General features: G+C 39.1%; 1 protein-coding gene across 3 annotated transcripts in view; it reads left to right on the top strand.

The window, feature by feature from the left end:
- Nucleotides 1–2289: 2289 nt before the first annotated feature.
- LOC107097425 (guanine nucleotide-binding protein G(i) subunit alpha-1) overlaps nucleotides 2290–18652 on the top strand; it is a 24914-nt gene continuing 8551 nt past the window's right edge. For 2 of the 3 annotated variants that reach the window (XM_015394564.1, XM_015394566.1), the window contains exons 1-4: nucleotides 2291–2758; nucleotides 14488–14530; nucleotides 15997–16138; nucleotides 16301–16458. In XM_015394564.1, the coding sequence (XP_015250050.1) occupies nucleotides 2641–2758; nucleotides 14488–14530; nucleotides 15997–16138; nucleotides 16301–16458 (461 nt within the window). In that variant the 5' untranslated portion in view covers nucleotides 2291–2640. Of the gene's footprint in view, nucleotides 2759–14487; nucleotides 14531–15996; nucleotides 16139–16300; nucleotides 16459–18652 lie in introns of all 3 variants that reach the window. The other variant, XM_015394563.1, reaches the window with a different exon arrangement.

Here is an 18652-nt window from a genome sequence, read left to right as displayed (position 1 = left end):
GAACTAGAAAAGGTGCTTTGGTGTTTTCCAAATCCAGTCTGGGTTTTTCCCCCTTTTCCCTTTTTGAACTGATAGGCTATCAATAGTCGGAATCATGCATCCATGGAAGACGGAAGAAAACTGGAATCTTAAATAGCTTTACACAAAACAAACAAGCCCAGCCTTGCAGTCAGTGCAAACAAAAAACATTTTTGCAACTAAATCTCAAAGGTTGAGCAAGTCTCACTTCTTAACGATGATAGAAAGAGGTTTTAAGTGGGTTGGTTAATCATTTCAGCCTATCATACAGTATTTAGCCTTTTTCAAAGAAGGCCTCTCTCTGATCAGGAGTTTTGCAACAGAAAACATGAATTTCTGTAAATTGAGAGAAATTCTATTTTTCCTCTGAAATTAAGTATATAAGAAAGTATTACAAAGTGTTGTTGTAGTTTAAAAAGTTGTTAAGGTTTTTCTGTAAACATAACTGATTACAAAACCAGATTTGTGTGTCTTCTGTTAATACAGTAGATAAATGACATTGTTCAACCTACAGCTGTGTTTTGTTTTCCTGCCGCCACCCTGGAGGAGCTGTGTGTGCACATATAACAAAGGGGAAACTCTAAACCAGCATAAAAACCTCAAACAAAAAGGTCAAACATGTCAAAAAGGGCATTTTTCTTTTTATCTGATCACCTTTTAATGTATTTTTTTTTAATCCTGATTTTTAAGGATTTTAACAGCAATTATTAACATTTTAGCAGGTTAAATATCTGAAATCTAAACCAAAACTTGTTTCCTAGCTGAATGCATTTACAATCAGCCTGATATAACTGGTTAGATGTGCGGTTCCCATGGGAAGACTGCAAGATGGAAATGTTGGATAATAATTTACATTTAGGCAAACATAAGCTGTAGGATCCAGAGAACTACCTCTTTATTGATTCATGTGATGTGTCACATGTCTTATAACTGTAACCCCTGGTGTACAAATCTACATAAGCGGTTAACATAATCTTTAAAAATATATTTGAAAACAGAATATAAAAGCTTTTCGAATTGCTCAATTTGTGTCTTTGCATGTAACCCAAAGTATTGACTATCAATGTATTTCCGGTTTGGGCATTTAATTTCAAAATAAAGGTAACAGAATAAATAAAATCATGATGATGACCGAATAGAGATCATAAATTAAACCACAACGGACAAAATAACCTGATTTGGATATTTATCTATTTTATGCAAGTACTGCCTTAAGGTGGGCTGGGATAATTGGTTCCAAAACACTGTCATAGATGATAAATGTGGCCTCCTTTTATCAGTAATATTTAAATTCATATGAAGGTAATTAATCCAGATGATAAAAACAGCACAAAAAAAGAAAAAAAAAAAGAATAACAATAAAAAAATAAATAAATAAAAGTAGATATATGAAAAACTTAGTACGTTTTTGTTTTCAAACCAAACCGTGATTGGGTAAAGCACTTTTAAGAGCTAAATAAGGATTGATGCACAGCTCCTTATTACCGTGTATAAAACCCAAAAACAAATTCAGTTCAATTTCAATTCAGTTTATTTCTATAGCGCCAATTCACAACACATGTCATCTCAAGGCACTTTCTAGTTCACCAGATCATCCAGTCAAATTGATTCAAAGTTTTCTATCTAAGGAAAACCAGTTGATTGCATCGACTCATTGACTCCAAGGCAATCTCTCACACTAAGCATGCTTGTAGCAACAGTGGAGAGGAAAAACTCCCTTTTAACATGAAAAAAACTCCCGCAGAAGCAGGATCAATGTAAGCGGCCATCTGCCGAAGCCGACTGGGGTTCAAGGAGAGAGAAGCAGAGATACAGAAAGCAGCTTTAAAAGGCGGCCCAGTCCAGGAAACACACAGCCAGGCAGACGAGCTCAGTCAGTCACAGTCAGAGAAACAGGACTACACTGGAAAAACGGACCGATCTCCAACATTTATAAACAAAGGTGTTGATGGCAGCAGCACAGGTGATATTTCTCTCCAGGATGGAATCACAGCCAAACAGGAACAGCCCAAATGAAAGAAACTATGTGAAACATAATTGTTTTATATTCTGAGAAGAGATTTAATTTTAGAAGCATAAAAAAAAAAATATTATCACAAAATGTTTTTAAAATTTGCATCATTTTGTAGGTTTAAAGTTGAAGTTCAATTTTTTTATTTGTTGTTTTCTTCTGCGAAATTTGGTAACTTTATTTTGAAACGCCGCACCGGATGTGACTGTGTCTGCTTGCGGAAGTCTTCTGCCGTCGCCTCTCAGTTCTCGCAGTCGCTGCTGCAACGGATGGACGCGAACAGCGGGGAGAGACATCAACGGGGGACCGTTTCACCGAGCAGTTAGCCGTCTGTTGGATGTATCGACATTTTTCAACCTGAAGACGTTTCATCTGAGTGGCGGGAAAAGAAAAATCCCTTCTTTTTTTTCTTTTTAAATCGCTTCCATTTTCTTCCCCCCCAAAAAACACACTCAGATCGATCGCCCGTCGTTTGAAAAAGGGCGTGTGTTCGGGGTGAGGGGTAGTTTGTTGAAGATTTCATGTGGCTATATCTGGTGTGTTAGAGATTTTTTTTTTTATTTTTTTTTTATATAAATTGAAACCATTTGGTCTGAAGGACGTGGTAGAGGATGGGGTGCACGTTGAGTACCGAAGACAAGGCGGCGGTGGAGCGCAGTAAAATGATCGACAGGAATCTGCGGGACGACGGCGAGAAGGCGGCGAGGGAGGTCAAGCTGCTGCTGCTGGGTGAGGAGGAGGGGGGAGGCCGGGCTGGGGAGGGACTCCGCTAACTTCTTTGTCTGTTTAAAAAGCACAAAAAACCGAAAAGAGAGGAAAAAGCACTAATTCCCAATTAGCTTTTTGATATTTCAGGAAAAAAAATGTCTTTCCTTCCGCACCGTTAGCACCGCACCTTTTTTAGCTAACTGTTTCTTCACCTCCTCGTGCGAAATCCGGGTTTTAAGCTAGTTTTACTTATTTTTTTTACTCCTTTTGACGCAATAAATCCGTTTATAATGTGAGGTTCTGACTTTAACCCTTTAAAAGTTTTTCTTAGTTCTTAGTTTTGTTGGCCTCCTCCTGTTTCTGACCAAACATTGGTGCATTTTCTCAGGCTGCTTCAGAGCAGAAGCTAAAATCAGCCTAATATTCAGTAGAGGCCTTTTTATTGTAACTTATTAATGTCTTTTAGCTCCTTGTTTAGCTGTGTAGCACACAAGCCTGAGTACCAGAAGGGTTTAAATGTTTTTCCATATGTGATCAGTGGTGCACCCAAATGGGGGGCCAAAGGGGGCTGAGCCCACATGTGTAATTCAGTGTGATTCAAATTTGGCATATTTGAAGTAAAAAAAAAAAGGAATAAAAGATCAAAATCTGACATTGTTTATAAAGTTAGTAAATGTGCTTTAGAATAGTTTGTTTTTATATAAGATTTTTACCAAATTTATTCCATTTGGATTTCTTTCTTAACCCTTTATAGCTCAAATTACCATTTTTGATCACTTGCATGACCCTAACAAATGGAGTTAGGGGTATGCAAGGCTTCTAGTGCTCAGTGAGGTCTAGAAGCACAAGATCTATAACCAGCACAGATACTTCTACATGGCTGTACATCTTATTTTGGCATTTGACCAATTAGATGAGCAATTAGATGAAAAAAGTTAAGTAAATAAAATGCAAAAAGTGAAGTTAAAAAGTTAATAAGCTTAGTTAACAATCATATTTAGGTTTATGAATATAAAAAAAAATGTGCCAGTGTCAGTATTAATGCCTCTTTCACTCTGAGTGTTTTTCTTGAATTTCTTATAGAAGCACTTTTATTGTTCTTAATATATTCAGGCAAGTTGGCATTGCTTCCTTTTTTTCCCCATCAAAACATCCATATTTTTTAAATGTTACAAAGGTAATAAGGTCTTGTCCTGGATTCCAATAACACTATTGGCTTGAAATTTTGATTTTCTAAGTATTTCACTGGGTGCCCTATAAAGGGTTAAGGGCAGATTAGACTTCTGCAACCGCACGTGTCACATGTGGCTTGGATCTGGACGCAAACCAGTTTTGCTGGTATGCTTCTGCACCGTCGGTCTGGAATTTGGAGGGACGCACAGCAGTTTCCTGCCAAAGCGCAAGGGGGAGCCTTTTCACGAACTCGCAAGAACTTTGGCGGATGGTCAGGAAAACTTCGTTTTGGCAGAGACCTTGGCATCTTTGTATAATTTGTCTGAGGCATCGTACAAGTGGTTCTTTCGTCGTAGTTGTCCATTGTAGATGTTCCTCGTTTTTTTTAGACAGAGACAGATTTGACGGTTGCAGAGGCTATGCGTCAGAAGCATAAATTGGCCTTTATATGTCCAAGCTAAAAGGGTTTACAGTATAAGAGTGTATTTATTTTTATGTACCATTTGGGCTGATTCACTGCTCTGTCAACATATGGCATATTTTAGAGTTGGTTGACTTTAGTTTTAGTCTTTGATTTATGCACATTTCCATCAGATTCTAAATTTCATATTCTTTTACATAAATCTGTTCCTCCCTTTGTTGTTTTTTTCTGGTTAAATGGATTTAGTTGTTCTTAAACTGTATTTAATTAGGACGTTTTTCTTCGAAACTCTGTTTCTTCAATTTAAATATTTGTTTTTAAGCTGTAAAACCAAAAGCGGAAGCTGTGGCCGATAAAGGCTGTCCTCTTTTTAATGGGAATATCATTGTAAAGATTTGAAGAGACTTAATAGGCAATAAAACCCCTTAGATAAAATATTTCTAGTGAATAACTAGTCGTTATTTATCCTGATACAGTAAGAAAAACGATCTATTAAGATTTGTATAACATAGCTCTGGTTGTTGCTCTGCTGCGGAGCTGAATAATAGGATCTTTGATGGTGCGCTGCCAACTAGTGGCTTGTTTTAAATGTTGTATAACAGTAAATTGATGTTTGTCTACAACAACTGTTTCACATTTTAGGTCCATTTTGGCCATATTTCAGTTTTATTCCAATATTATCCAATAAAAAATTGCAATGTTGGACAGAATCCGATTGTATGCTTTACGCCATGCTGTATAAGGGCTTGGTAATTAATTGCATTTGCAATATAGTCTCAATTTAATATTTTACGTTTTAATCCAACTAGATTTAACAAGAGTCAGACATTTCCCACCCCAGTTTTTTAGGCGGCGGTAAAACACTCTAAGTGGGTTTGTCGCCACACAGAAAGGTAGGTAGTTTTGCGGCTAGCATGCAGGTCCATCTATAAAAAGTAGAAGTAAGCACTTTTTTGCTCAAAGATGACAGTAAAGTCCAACAACAATGGATGCTGGGCAAGGAGGCTTTCAAAAATTGAAAGACAGGGGTTAAAAAAACTACAAGTTTGGGGTTAGGGAAGAGGAAAATCGAAATAAAAATGCAATTTTGCTTAAAAATAGTTGTAATTTTGATTTTTGGCAAAATCTTTTAAGCCCTACACCATATTAATAACACAACAACTGGAATTGAGTTGATTTTCCATACTTAACTATTTGCTATTTACACAGGAAGTTACGTTTAGCAAATCTTCTTTTGTGTGTGTGTGTGTGTAATATTTTTGTTTATTACCTTTTACTTTCCTTTCTGTGGACACATAGGCTTACCACCACCTAAGTTTAACATATGTTTTGGGCCACCCTGTCATAAATTACCACCCCCATCAGGGAATCCCTTTAAGCTTTCAAGAGAGTCCTCTTTCTTTCTAAACCAGGAGGCCACATTTAGATGCTTGTTTTTATGGTTCAAGTTCCAAAAGATCTAAACTGAAATCTCTGAATTGGAGGGTGGGTTCAGAAAATCACATCTGTTGTTGTGGAACTAAGTTTGATTTAACCAGAAGCCACATAAACATCAGCATTCAGGCGCATTGTCACTGTTCACCTTAAATAGCCAGGCCTCTCCTCGTTACCCTGTCATCACCATCGTTCTGGCAATAACTAATTTTTACTGGCCTTTGTGCATCCAAAAGATCTTCCAAACCACACAGTGCAGCCCTATTATTTTGCTTTATATAAACACCCTCACACATGCTATTTAAACAGGGCACCACACCCTGCAGACTCCATCTGCATGTTACTGTTATCATTTAATGCATTTAATGCAGGCCTGTGTGCCGTTGATGGTAGCAGTGGAAACATTCGCTTTCCCTGTCTGTAAAATGGCTGCAGGTGGGAGGTTTTTCCACGGGCGCCATAGGTGGCTCGCTTGGGGAAGTGTTGACATGCACACATATTGGTATGTGGGTTAGCAGGACACAAAGTTTAAAGCCGGAGATACACAGTGTGATATTTTCAATCGTCGCACGTCGCTCTAGCTCAAACTGTACGATGAAACTGCAGGGTTTAAAAGTTCACAGCGACCCAACGCTTGGATGCGACTTTACCTTGGACAACTTCCTTTCAAAGATGTTTCGTTTTCTCCCGCCTTTCGGTTTCTTGTTGGGGGGTTGTTGTTGGGGGGTTATTTGCCCCTCGTGACCCCGTGTACACTACTACAATCAGGCTGAAAGTCGACCAGGTGGAAAAATTCTCCCAGGATTGGAGAATTGCCCCAAAAAGGGGCAAAAAATCATACTTTATGCCCAGCTTAAGGCCTGGAAGCTCAATTGTAGGAGCTCTCTGCATTATTTTTGTATCTGATTGTGGGACAGAGCAAGACTAACAGTTTGACTTGTTTTTTTTTTTAGCACAGATCAGCTAAAATGCAAAAACTCCTAAATTAACTTCAGCCTCTGTATCTTGCTTTAAAATGCTCAATGGTTTATTGAAGGTTGGTGAAATTGAAGTGTGTGGTTTGCCTTGTTTTAGGTAGAAAGCAGGTTTTTTTGCATTGAGGGTAAACACATTCCTCATGCACCCTGGAACCTGACAAGACTTGCTGACTGAAAGTAAGCAAGTTAGGTCAGGTTTTGGTTAACGCTCCAGAAAGCTCCAGCTTTCACCAACCATTGCTTTCACACAAACGGTGACGTTGCTGTCCAAGTTAATGATAGAACAGCCTGCGGTGACGGTCGAGGGAACAGGTAGTGTGGCGGCGCCGTAGCCTTTCGTTTGCGTTCGATCCGAATGCCGTGGTAACCAGGTAACCCACTCGGCCTCTTCGGGTTACGGCCTGAAGTGACATGCAGAAGAAACAGAAAAGGCCCTAACGGAGGCAGCAGAAAGGAACGGCTGTAAGATGAGAGCACAGCTAATGAATAGTAAATGAAAGAACCAGAAAACCGGAGCGAGACGTCAGCGCTGCTTATCTTGCACATAAACAGTTGGCAAAAAAGACATTATTGTGGAGGTTCCTGCTTCGCAAGCAGCTCAGGCGTGTTTTACTCCAAGCACATCCTGTCGACACAGATAAAAAGGTCAACAAAAGCTCGTGGATCGACTGCAAATGAGCGGAATGGCTGAAAGGAGGCACACACAAAAACGTTGCACATGGAAATAAAGTGGAACTGCTGTGACACCCATTTGTCTAACAGTGGTCTAAGTTTCAAAGAGAACATCTAATCCTGACGCTTTTGAGCGGTTTTATGCTTTATTGCTTTTTCTTAAAAACCTTAAGATAAAATTTTTGCCAGGGTTTGTGGTAAATTAACTGATTCTGTAAGGTTAAGATAAAAATGAGAATCTTTATTATTTTTGTGTCCAAACTGATCATCTCAGACTCAGAATACACTCAGTGAATCTGTAACCTAAAGTTTCCCAGCTGCCTGTACGACTTCATAACTGTGGGAATTTAAGGCTTACGGAAATATTAAAGATCTGTTTCCACTCAACAGGACAGTCAGATTATTAACGTTTCTATCTGAAGCAGCAGGAGGAAGAAATGTGTTTAGGGTCAATAAAAATAGCCAATATATCATCTCTGCTCATTAAAACAATCATCACTTTTAAAAGGCAATTATTTATTTGTATTTACACATTTTTCTTTTTAACTCCGGCTCTGATTCTGCAGGCAAACTGCCAGTTTTGAATCAGAATATGATGAACAGTAAAACTAAACTATAATGCCAACAGCTCCATCACAGTCACTTCAGCCTATATTAATACTTTTTTTGCTTCTTTTCAACTTATTCAAACCAAGCTGTAAATAAGTCTGCCTGGTAGGATTAAGTGCACATTATTCCATCTTTAGTACATGTGCTGATACTGACAGCAGCGCTCTGACTGCTGTTGCGTACCTCCATTTGTTTTTACCATCATTTCTTCTTCCGTTTAGTGTTGGGGAACTATTAGATTAGATGAGCTTTATTGATCTCACAGCGGAGAAATTCACTCGTCACATGTTGGCATAGAAGTTATAGAAGGTGCAAACAGGGAGGAAAAAGGTGCATTAAGAATAAGCAATATATATACAGTATATCAAGATAAATAGTATTAAGGTGCAAGAAAAAATTAAAAATAAGAGATAAAAAAAACAACTAAGCACTGGTTCATGTTAATTACGTGAATAAGAAGTTACCCAAAATGTCATAAATGTCCCTTTTAGGTTTATAGGGTACCCATTATTAGCGTTGGGGTTGGTTAACGCTGGTGAAATATGACAGTATATATAACGAGGTGGAAGTCTGTGAGGTATTTTGTCCACTTCCAAATCTGCTCTGTAAGGTTTAAAAAAATAAACACACAGTAGCGGCCTTTAAAAATAATTCTTCTCAGTCAAATGATAGCAGGATTCTACGGAAGAGGATTAGGGACAGTGGAAAAAAAAAATTATTTCATTTTAGTATGGGGAAAAAAGTCAGAATTCTGACTTTAATCTCAGAATTCTGACCTTTTTTTATCAGAATTCTGACTTTTTTATCAGAATTCTGACTTTTTTAATGTCAGAATTCAGTCAGAATTCTGAGAAAAAAGTCCGAATTCTGACATTAAAGTCTGAATTCGGCCTTTTTTCCCATATTATACTGAAATAAAAAAAAAATAAAAAATCAGTTAACTTTTTTTTTTTTTCAGTGGCCCTAATTCTCTTCCGTAGGATTCCCTCCAACTCCCAGCGAAATCCCCTCCAACCTCCAGCCATTGGAGTGACCCCCTCTTGCATATATTTTTCCTCTGACTCCACCCTTTTACTGAATTACGGGGTCTGACCAGTAGATACAATTATCTTTACATCTTAAAGTCCACAAATCATGACAAAGAATATTTTAGTGCAAATATTGTTGTTTACAAATGAATTGAAGGGGACCAGCTGAGGGCCCTTCAAGGAAAGTGGGGAAACTTGGAATGGCTACTACTGTAGTGCAAAATTTAGTGAGCATTTTTATTTTATGAACCTAGAGAGCAAGTTTTGTCAGCAAAAAATCGACCACAATGTTGACCACTTGCTGAGTCACATCACATACAGGGAGAGAAGCTAACGCAAGCTAAGCGGCTCCAAACCCTTCAGCATTAAGCTACACCTGCCTGGAAAAGACAGGTTAAAATTGTATGAATATATCTGATATTAGAAAGAACTCAAAGTAAGCATGAATCATTTTTAATTGGCATGTGTGGACAAAGTTTTTGGGTTTTAAGTTTTCTTATAAAGCATCAAGTTCAACTCTAAATCACCGTTATACCTTGTAGTCTGCTTTTTGTTCTATAAATACATAAATTTAAATGCCTTCCACAAGCATGTAATGTTTTGCTGGAACACCAGAATTTCTGAAAGTCAAATAGTAAGTGGATTTTTGTGTAAAGGTAAAGTTCAGGAAAAAAGCGGAAGCTTCCATTACTGGGGAGAGACCTTTAACTGGTGCTCTCATCAAAAACAAGCGAATGAAAACTTCCTGTCCTTTTTTTCCTGATTTCCATAAAAACAGCTGTTTAACTTTCCGTCCATCCCTCTTCTCATGCTGAGAAGCTTTGGTCGTTTTTTCCAGCTGCTTTAACACCACGACCAATGAGATGCAGCTTCATCATTTGGTTGTTTCTCTGATGAAGACATTTGTAGTAATTTTGCCTAACTGTTAAGTGAATAAATTTACCTTCTATATTCGGTCAGCATGTGTTTTGGTTCTGATCCTGCAGCATTAAAAGTAAAATTTCTATTTAAAAATCTAACGGAAAGACCAAATGTTTGAATTTTTACCTGTGTGTATTTCTAAAAACCGAACGTTTTGACTTCTCATCCTCTTTTTGTTCTTGCTGTGTTCCCATCCTCTCCAGGACCCAATTATCCTGCTATTCATATCTACACGCTAAAATAGATTAAAATCTCCTCAGCCTAATTACTCTTTCTATAACTGTTATGCAACTGTGGGTAGAGTGTGTTAATAACCCCTGGCTTTACTCTTTTCCATTGTTCTCCCATAAAAATGTAGAAATGTATTCAACCAGAGGAGTTGTCATTACCAACAACTTTGTTTCTGCTGGGTTGGTCTTGCAGCTGTCTTTTCTTTAATCTTTTGGCAGCTCCAAGTCTGTGATTAACTGTGGTCATTTGTCCCCGTCGGGAAGCACCACTCGCCAGCTTCTGGAAACCTTCAGGAGTGACTCATGCTTAATCCGTCCAGAGGGAGATGTAGGCAACAACAAAAAAGAGGAATCGGATAGAGCGCAAGAGGAACAATCAGTCAGATAGAAAAAAATAACTTTAGGGGACTGAAAGAATGTAAAAAGAGGAAAAGAGACGCGTGACGCTGCGAAAGAGTGGAAATCTAAGCAGGGGGAGGAGGTCAATGGCGCTGGAGTGCCATGCTGCTAATGTGGCATCACTAATGTGTCGAGCACATTGTGCCAAACTCTAGAGACCCTCCCTGAGTCCTTGGGTTGTCTGAAAACAGCAGTAGAGTGGAGGCAGCTTAGCCTTCATAAGTGCAAATTTATCTTGATGCTACGAAAAAAAGGGGAATGTTCACTCGTTAACATTTCTCCAAGTGTGCTTTTGTTTTTTAGAGCATTTTTGTGGTTAAATCCCCTCCTCTCCCTGCTTTGCTCAGGGGAGTTCCAAAAAAAAAAACGATGAAATGCGTTTGCGGTGGGCTGCACAGAAACGGCTCTGTTTCTCTCTGAAACAAGCGCCTCCCTCCCCCTGAAAGGGGTTTGGAAGTTCGTCTCTAAAATAACCTCGACCGCCAGAAACAGAAAGCAGCTGCTCCAGCGGTTGTGGTTCGGCAGCAGCCTTTAGGTGGGTGTATCAAAGCTGCGGGTCTGTAACATGACTACGCCAGGAGCGATAGGTCAGGCCTGGAAGCCTTAAGCCTTGAAAGGTGGGGGGGGAAAACTGTCCCGGTTACAGAGAAGTTCACACCCTTTCGGTGCCATCAGTGGCGTTTGGAGATGAGATCATCAGAACACGGTTTACATCTCTGTTAGTATGATAATGCAAACTGACTTGGATGCAAATAAGATGGGATTAGTTCCTATTTAACTGTGGAACAGCTGAGAGACGACAGGCATGCGTCTTACTTTGTAATGTTTGTCTCTGCCAAGAGTCGTTGATGGAAGAATAGTTGAGTTTGGAGAGCTGGGCACGTTCAACATGTGTCAGCAGTTTCTTTTTGATTTACAGGGATGTACTCCATTAAAGCAGGGGTGGTGGAATCGGTTGCAGTTAGCTTTAAGATGCTTTATGAAGAGGTTTAAAACTGCAGCGTGACTTCCCATCCTCTTTGATGTTGATTTTAATCCTGCACGCACACAGAGGGGCTGTTGCGGTATGCAAAGTGTCTCTGGCGTCGAGAGCGGCTCCCAGGCAGGCGGTGACGTGTGCCAGCTAACCAGTCAACTGTTGCTGCTGCTGCTACTGTTCACAGCAATGCGTTTGGCCTGAGAGGACGGGTAGCTGGTACCGCGGCGGCATCGCACCTCTGATACCACAGCAATGCTCTGATGTTTGAGAATTAAGATGATTTGTGTGTGTTGGTGATTTAATCACTAACTTTATCACGAATCAATTTGGGATAGGAAAGCAATAGTTGGAGGAATGATTTTGTGAGGTGGAAGTATCCTTACAGACTAAGATGGCGTTAGCAGCATCATGTTGCAGGTTTCTTTGGCTAGAACAGAATTTGATCAGTCTAGACCCCTTTAGGTGCTACTGAAGGGTTTTTGTTTGAGTAATAGTGCTAGAAAATGTAACGGCATTTTTTGTTTCAATGGTTATTGATACAACCCTTCTGATTACTATCTTTAGATTTGTTTAATCATTTTTTGGTGAGGAGAAACAATAAAGTTTATTCACTCTATTTCATACCGCTTCTTTTTTCTCACAAAGTGGATCTGGTTAGGGCTGCAACTAACCATTATTTTACAAATGGACAGATGGCAAAAGTACTCACTTTCTGTACTTGAGTAAAAGTACAGATACTTGTGTTAAAAAATACTCTGGTAAAAGTGGAAGTACTGATTAAACTTCTTTACTCAAGTAAAAGTAACAAAGTATAGGCTTGTAAATTTACTTAAAGTATCAAAGTAAAAGTAGAAACCACTTTTTTCATGCCGTTGCCTACATTTTAAATGGATGTCTGCCAATAGGACTAGATCTCCGTTGTGTTCATTTTCAATCATCTCGTCGTCCATGCTACTATGCTAACGCCACCGCCACCAAGCTGCAATGATTTGCCACCAATGAATACCGCCGAATCTGTCGATTCATCTTGTAGTGGTGCGTCAAACGCAACGTAGATTCCCATCCAATTAGATTGAATTTGGTATTGATGACGTGAAAAATAATAACGGTAACTCCATTGAAATGATTCAAAACTAAAGTAACGAGCCAATTTTTTAAAATGTAAGGAGTAGAAAGTACAGATATTTGTGTAAAAATGTAAGGAGTAGAAGTAAAAAGTCGCCATAAAAATAAGTAGTAAAGTAAAAATATCAGAAAAATCTACTTGAGTACAGTAACGAAGTATTTGTACTTTGTTACTTCCCATCTCTGCAAATGGATTAATCCATTGATTTTTTTTTTTAGATTATTTGAATATAATCGGCTAGCCTAAGGTTCCCCTAAAGGAGAATTTTAATAAAATTAAACCAGGTGAAGCTAAAACTTTTAGAGCATATTGACAGATGAAAAAGTTTTCTATAATCTTAAGTGCAAAATGTTTATATATTTTTTTACACTTTTGGTATAATTCTTGCTCTAAGCGGGTCGCTCTGTCAGCTAAATGCATGTTTTATAATCTATATACTCCAGTTAATGATTAATCGATTACTAAGTTAGTTGACGATTATTTCAATAATCAATTAATCACATTTAATTGTTTCAACCCTAGATCTTGCGTTAGCGACGTTAGCCATGTTTCCTTCACAATCTTTTCTTGGTTTCTTACAAAATAGGTCAAATGTTAAACCAGCAACACTTACAAACTCCTGGATTGGTAGGATTACCCCTTTTAATGGAATAATGCCGTTAATGTTAGCATCCTTCCCCTGATAGCATAAATACCTGGAGCCAAAATGGCACTTTGTAAACAGCGTGTTCTTGTTAGCTTCTTCGAGCCCTTAAAGAAACAAACCATTCAAACTCATACCAGCAAATTTTAACACCACCGCACAATTAAAGGGCAAAACATCAAATTTCCGGATGATGACTCCTTTTAGAGGCATAAATATTTTTGCAAGACTCTTTATTTCTGTAGTTTCCTGTTTGCAGCCGTCATGAAGCCGTTTCCCGTTTAACCGAAACCATTTAAAGGGCATTATGCCTCGCTTGTATTTTACACCTACCGAATAAGTGGAAGTAGAAGAGCATCGATATGATGCAAGGCGTCAGAAGTTCTGCCTGTGACTGAATCAGCAGGTGACAGAAAAGTCACAGTAGGACTCTACTTCCTCATACGACCACTTCTAGAGTAAATGGAAGCTGTGGGGGTTTTCCTCCGACTGGATCCACTCTGAAAACAGTTTGAGGAATTTTCCCTGCATCATTAGAGAAAAATGAGGCTCCTCTGGTCTAATCTGTGCAGCTGAGTAGGACTACTGTAGTTGATGGTAAAGCCGTTAGCATGAGGGTATATCCACTCCCACTCCCTGGGTGGCTCTGGCTTTACCCTAAATCCATCCTGAAAGCAGCCAAAGCAGTTGCCATGACACTGTGAGTGATCTGCAAGGCCTCCTCAGCTGCTCATCAGTCAACTTAACTGCGGTCGGTCAGATTAGTCGACAAGCACACAAGGCCTCTCCGCCCCTCAAGCGACGGCGTGTTTTCTTTATATTTTTCTGACACGTCAATAACAATCTATTTTACCCTTCGTCGTTAACCAAGAGCTTTCATTTCCAGACAGCATGACGCGTCTTTGCTGATAAAATTCCTACCACGCACTGAGTTGGCGTGTACAGTTAAAGTTCCAGCAACATGAAACGAGAGCGAGCTTGATGGCAAAAGAAGAAAAAAACACCCATGGAGTGATCCTTTTAGAGTGGAGCTGTGTAAACAAGCAGCAACCGCCTGGACCTGAACTTTAAAAAACTATCCAACAGCTTTTATACAGACCTTCTAATAAACGTTCTTTCTCTTGTTTGTTTTTTTTAGGTGCCGGGGAATCGGGGAAAAGCACAATCGTCAAGCAGATGAAGTGAGTTTCATTTTGTTTTCTTATACTGTTTTAGTTAGATTCAGTATTTCTCTTCTTTTATTTTTTGGTATAACAACCAAAACAGCTGTCTTTAAAATGTCATTGGCAGCTACTAAAATGAGTCAAAGGCACTTTTTATGGAAAGCTTTTCTCTTATCTTCCAAAGCAGCGAGCTGAAGGAGACGCATACGGCAACGCTAGATGGTGTCTTTAAAAAAAAACTATGTGAACAAACAGGTGGAGATAGCATTTCGCTGCTGGCCTGCCAGCTTGCACTAACTCAGCATGATACTTTTTCATTGAGAAAGCAACACGGATCAGGGAGCAGAGAGTCCACTTGTTCTGGGTTGTAAAGACTTAGATCTGTGGTTTTGGGTTAGTTATTTATTTACAGTTAGCTTTTGAGTTGTGGAGACAAATGGCCAAAACAATGGCGGTTGGATTATCTATCCATCTCTTTTTCTATATATCAAAACATTTGTCAATCTTTCTGTTTCTATGTGTTCATCTATATTTTTCCATCCATCATCAGCGTGTCTTCTATGCTAATTTTAGTCTAATTCTTTAAAGACAACAGAAAAACAAAAGTAGATTTTTAACAATAAAATTCATCTTTTCAGTTTCACATCATTTTTGCTTCACGCTTTTTTTTTCTGCACGTTTATTTGGGCTAAACTTTGCTTTATTGCTTTAATAGACTCTCAATAAGGAGGCTATTCCCATGATGCACCCCTTCTGTAAGAAGACAGGGGGAAAGTTAAAATATAACTTCCAATATCTCGCTGCTAATGTTAAAAATAACGGTCTGTCTTAGAGGAGAATTGGACTATAATACAAAATATCAGGACCTTCAAGGTTATGAGCTCATATACCGTAATTTTCGGACTATAAGCCGCAACTTTTCCCCCATTTTTCGGTCATATAACAATGCGGCTTATCTATGGACTTTTACAGCTAACAGCCACTAGGGTAACCTCTAAATCTATGGATTTTACCATCCACCATGTTGACGTCACATTTGCTTCAACACACAAGTACGGTAGCCGCGCGCGCAGGAATGCGGAGGTCCTCCGGAAGCAGACTTCCACCGCGAGTGGTACGAGACAGAACGACAGTAAGAAAGACGAACATTAAACATAAAAAACCTGCGGCTAATAGTCCGGTGCAGCTTGTATATGTACAATTATGCAATTTAGCTTCTGCGGCTTATATTCAGGTGCGGCTAATAGCCCGAAAATTACAGTAGTTTTCTTTGAAAGCTTTTTATCTTGATCAGATGGAAATGAGTGAATCTATAAACAAAAAACTCTCTACACATAATAATTCTAGCTGCCTGAAATAAAGCAAGAAATATTTAAGGGGTTTTACGATGAGAGTGTAAAACAAAACTCATGGAAAATTAATAAATAAAATTTTTTTCAGGTCAGTTTTAAAGGAAATGATCTTCCTTTTTCCCACTTTTGCAGAATTATCCATGAGGCGGGCTACTCAGAAGAGGAGTGTAAGCAGTACAAGGCTGTGGTCTACAGCAACACGATCCAGTCCATCATCGCCATCATCAGAGCTATGGGACGCCTGAAGATCGACTTTGGAGAAGCAGCAAGAGCCGTGAGTGATTGGAGGGAGCATCCCGTTAGATAACTTTATGTTTATTGATTTTAACTGTGTCTTTAAGGAGAAGTTGAGGAATGCTCTATAGTTTACAGTCATTTTTATTTATTCCATGACTGCTTTTTAATAATGGTGGAAAATTGTGTCCCGTCTTCCCAGGACGACGCGCGGCAGCTGTTTGTTCTTGCCGGCTCGGCAGAAGAAGGCTTCATGACGGCGGAGCTGGCCGGGGTCATCAAGCGGCTCTGGGTGGATCGAGGGGTTCAGGCGTGCTTCAGCCGCTCGCGCGAGTATCAGCTCAACGACTCGGCGGCATAGTGAGTCACACGCTGCCACACAAAACAAGCCACTCCATAATTAGCGGGCTGAGCAGATCCGTTAGTCACTCGCAGCCAGAACGCAGTGATCCACACAGTTTATGTGAAATTGCTGCCTTTTCAGTGCAAACAAACAGAAAGGTGCTGCTGCAACCTAGCAAACACGAAGCAAAGCTTCAGGTGACGCTCAGGCAGCAGAGCTGCAGCATCTGTCTGGACTTTTACTCTGTCAATATTTGCCCTTCTCTGTCGAGCTAAAAGAGCGGAGCTTTGAAATGCTGTTTAATCTTTGACCTTACACTTCAATGCAGCAACATTTGCCACATGCTTTAAAAAAAAACACAGTAATTCTCTCTGTAGCTAAACTGCTGACCTATTTTATTTCCCTCTGAATTTGAAACCTTAAATTATAATATTGTACAAAAGCCTGTGATTGTAGAATAAATATCATAACAAAACGGCTTTTATATTTTTCACAAGAACAGCTTTGTTTTGATGCTGCAGGGCAAACAGAAGCTGTTCTGTTGCAGGTCACTGCTAGATCATTGGGACCTCTGGTTCCTATTTACATAAATGTTGGAAGACAAAAGATTTACGCGTTTTTTTCTTATTTACTACAACAGCTCGACTCATTCAGTCCTGAAACTGAAAGAAAGGGCTGATTTTAAACATTGTTGCAGGTATAAATTAGCATGTTGCTCTCTGTATCAAAGCAGGGACTCCTGTATAGTAGAAGCTATTAAAAAAATTGGTTTTTATTGACTGGTCTCCTACAATTCCTTTTTAAACATCAATCTTTGTACCAAAATATTCTTTCTGTCATGATTTGTGGACATTAAGGTGTTTGACTGGGAGGCCATTTTGAATTGCTGCTACTGCAGCTCTGGGTCTATATTAATGTTTGTTGTCCTGTGAGAAGATGAACCAAGAGGTTTACTTCCAGGCGTTTAGCTCATCAACCATAAGCAGATTCCTGTTTCTTAATACTAAAACCAAATCATGATGCTGCCACCATCATGCTTGACAGTGGAAGGAGGAGCTGATACACGATGTTTTACATGTAGGTTGAAACCTTCTCTTGTGTCATCAAGAAGGTAATCGGGTAAACTGGACAGTATTTGGACGTATCAGATTAAAGTAGGATGAATATCAATGTTCTACACTTTCACAACCCTGAAACAAAACATCAAACCTCAGCTAGAAGGCTAGGCTGGTGAGGAAAACAGAAATATCAGACATCATCTGGAGATGTTTTTGGAAGCTACGGTAATTAGCATTTGCTGTAAGGATGAAACTTCTCTGTTGGTTAAAAAAAAAATGGCTTTCTGTGGCGATTTTCTTTGAGTTTTTACGGCACTAGTTGCTCATTTTTTATGAGCAGTAGCCTGACAGGAAAGGAGGTATGAGAGACACAGGCCGGATTTAAACCCGGGTCGCCCGCGTCGAGATACATGGGTCGTGCACGCTAACCACTGCTCCACCAAAGCAGGTGTTTTGCTCATCATGAAATATTTTTATGATGAATAAGCTGGATTACAGTTTATCTGTGGACCCTCACGGACTAATGGAATATAAACAATCTAAGATTGGATTTATAATTCGGCTTCAGGAACGCTTCAAAGGCAAGAAGTCAAACCTTTTATTTAAAAGAATTCTAATTTAACATTCTGCTATATCATTATTAATTGTGCTTTGGTGCTCACTGTGTCCATATAAGGAATTTGGTGGTTGAATAGTGGAGAATCGAAGGCTTTCAAAGGATGTATAACATGTTTATATTGGTTAAAGTTTAACCGCTGTAATGAGTAGGGGGGAATTAAAAATAAAAGGATCTGTGATTTTATTTTTAGTCCATATTGCTCATGCCAAGTTTCTAAAAACTAAAAGCCATTTGTTATCCTTCCTCTTCTATCGGTTAAAATCCCAAATCAAGTATATGTGTGTTTGGTGGAAGGTGACCAAAATATAAAAACAAGCCGTAAACATCAGGTCTGGTTTCGATGTTTATCAGCGCGGTGTAACCCGACTTCATCCATCTGCTTTAGCAGCTTTGTGCTCCCAGTTTGGACCCTGAGGGAGGCTGCAGCAATTGTGACTTCTTATTGAGTACAAAGGAGGCTAAAACTCAGCTGTAGATTTCAGAAAATTATTGACAAAATATGCATTGTCAAACTTGATAAATGTAGTCTTTAAA

Source organism: Cyprinodon variegatus, unplaced genomic scaffold (genome assembly GCF_000732505.1).
Source record: "Cyprinodon variegatus isolate N-32 unplaced genomic scaffold, C_variegatus-1.0 Scaffold695, whole genome shotgun sequence".
NCBI classification, from domain to species: domain Eukaryota; kingdom Metazoa; phylum Chordata; class Actinopteri; order Cyprinodontiformes; family Cyprinodontidae; genus Cyprinodon; species Cyprinodon variegatus.
The sequence above is the reverse complement of the archived record's forward strand: the minus strand, read 5'-3'. Positions and strand labels throughout refer to the sequence as shown.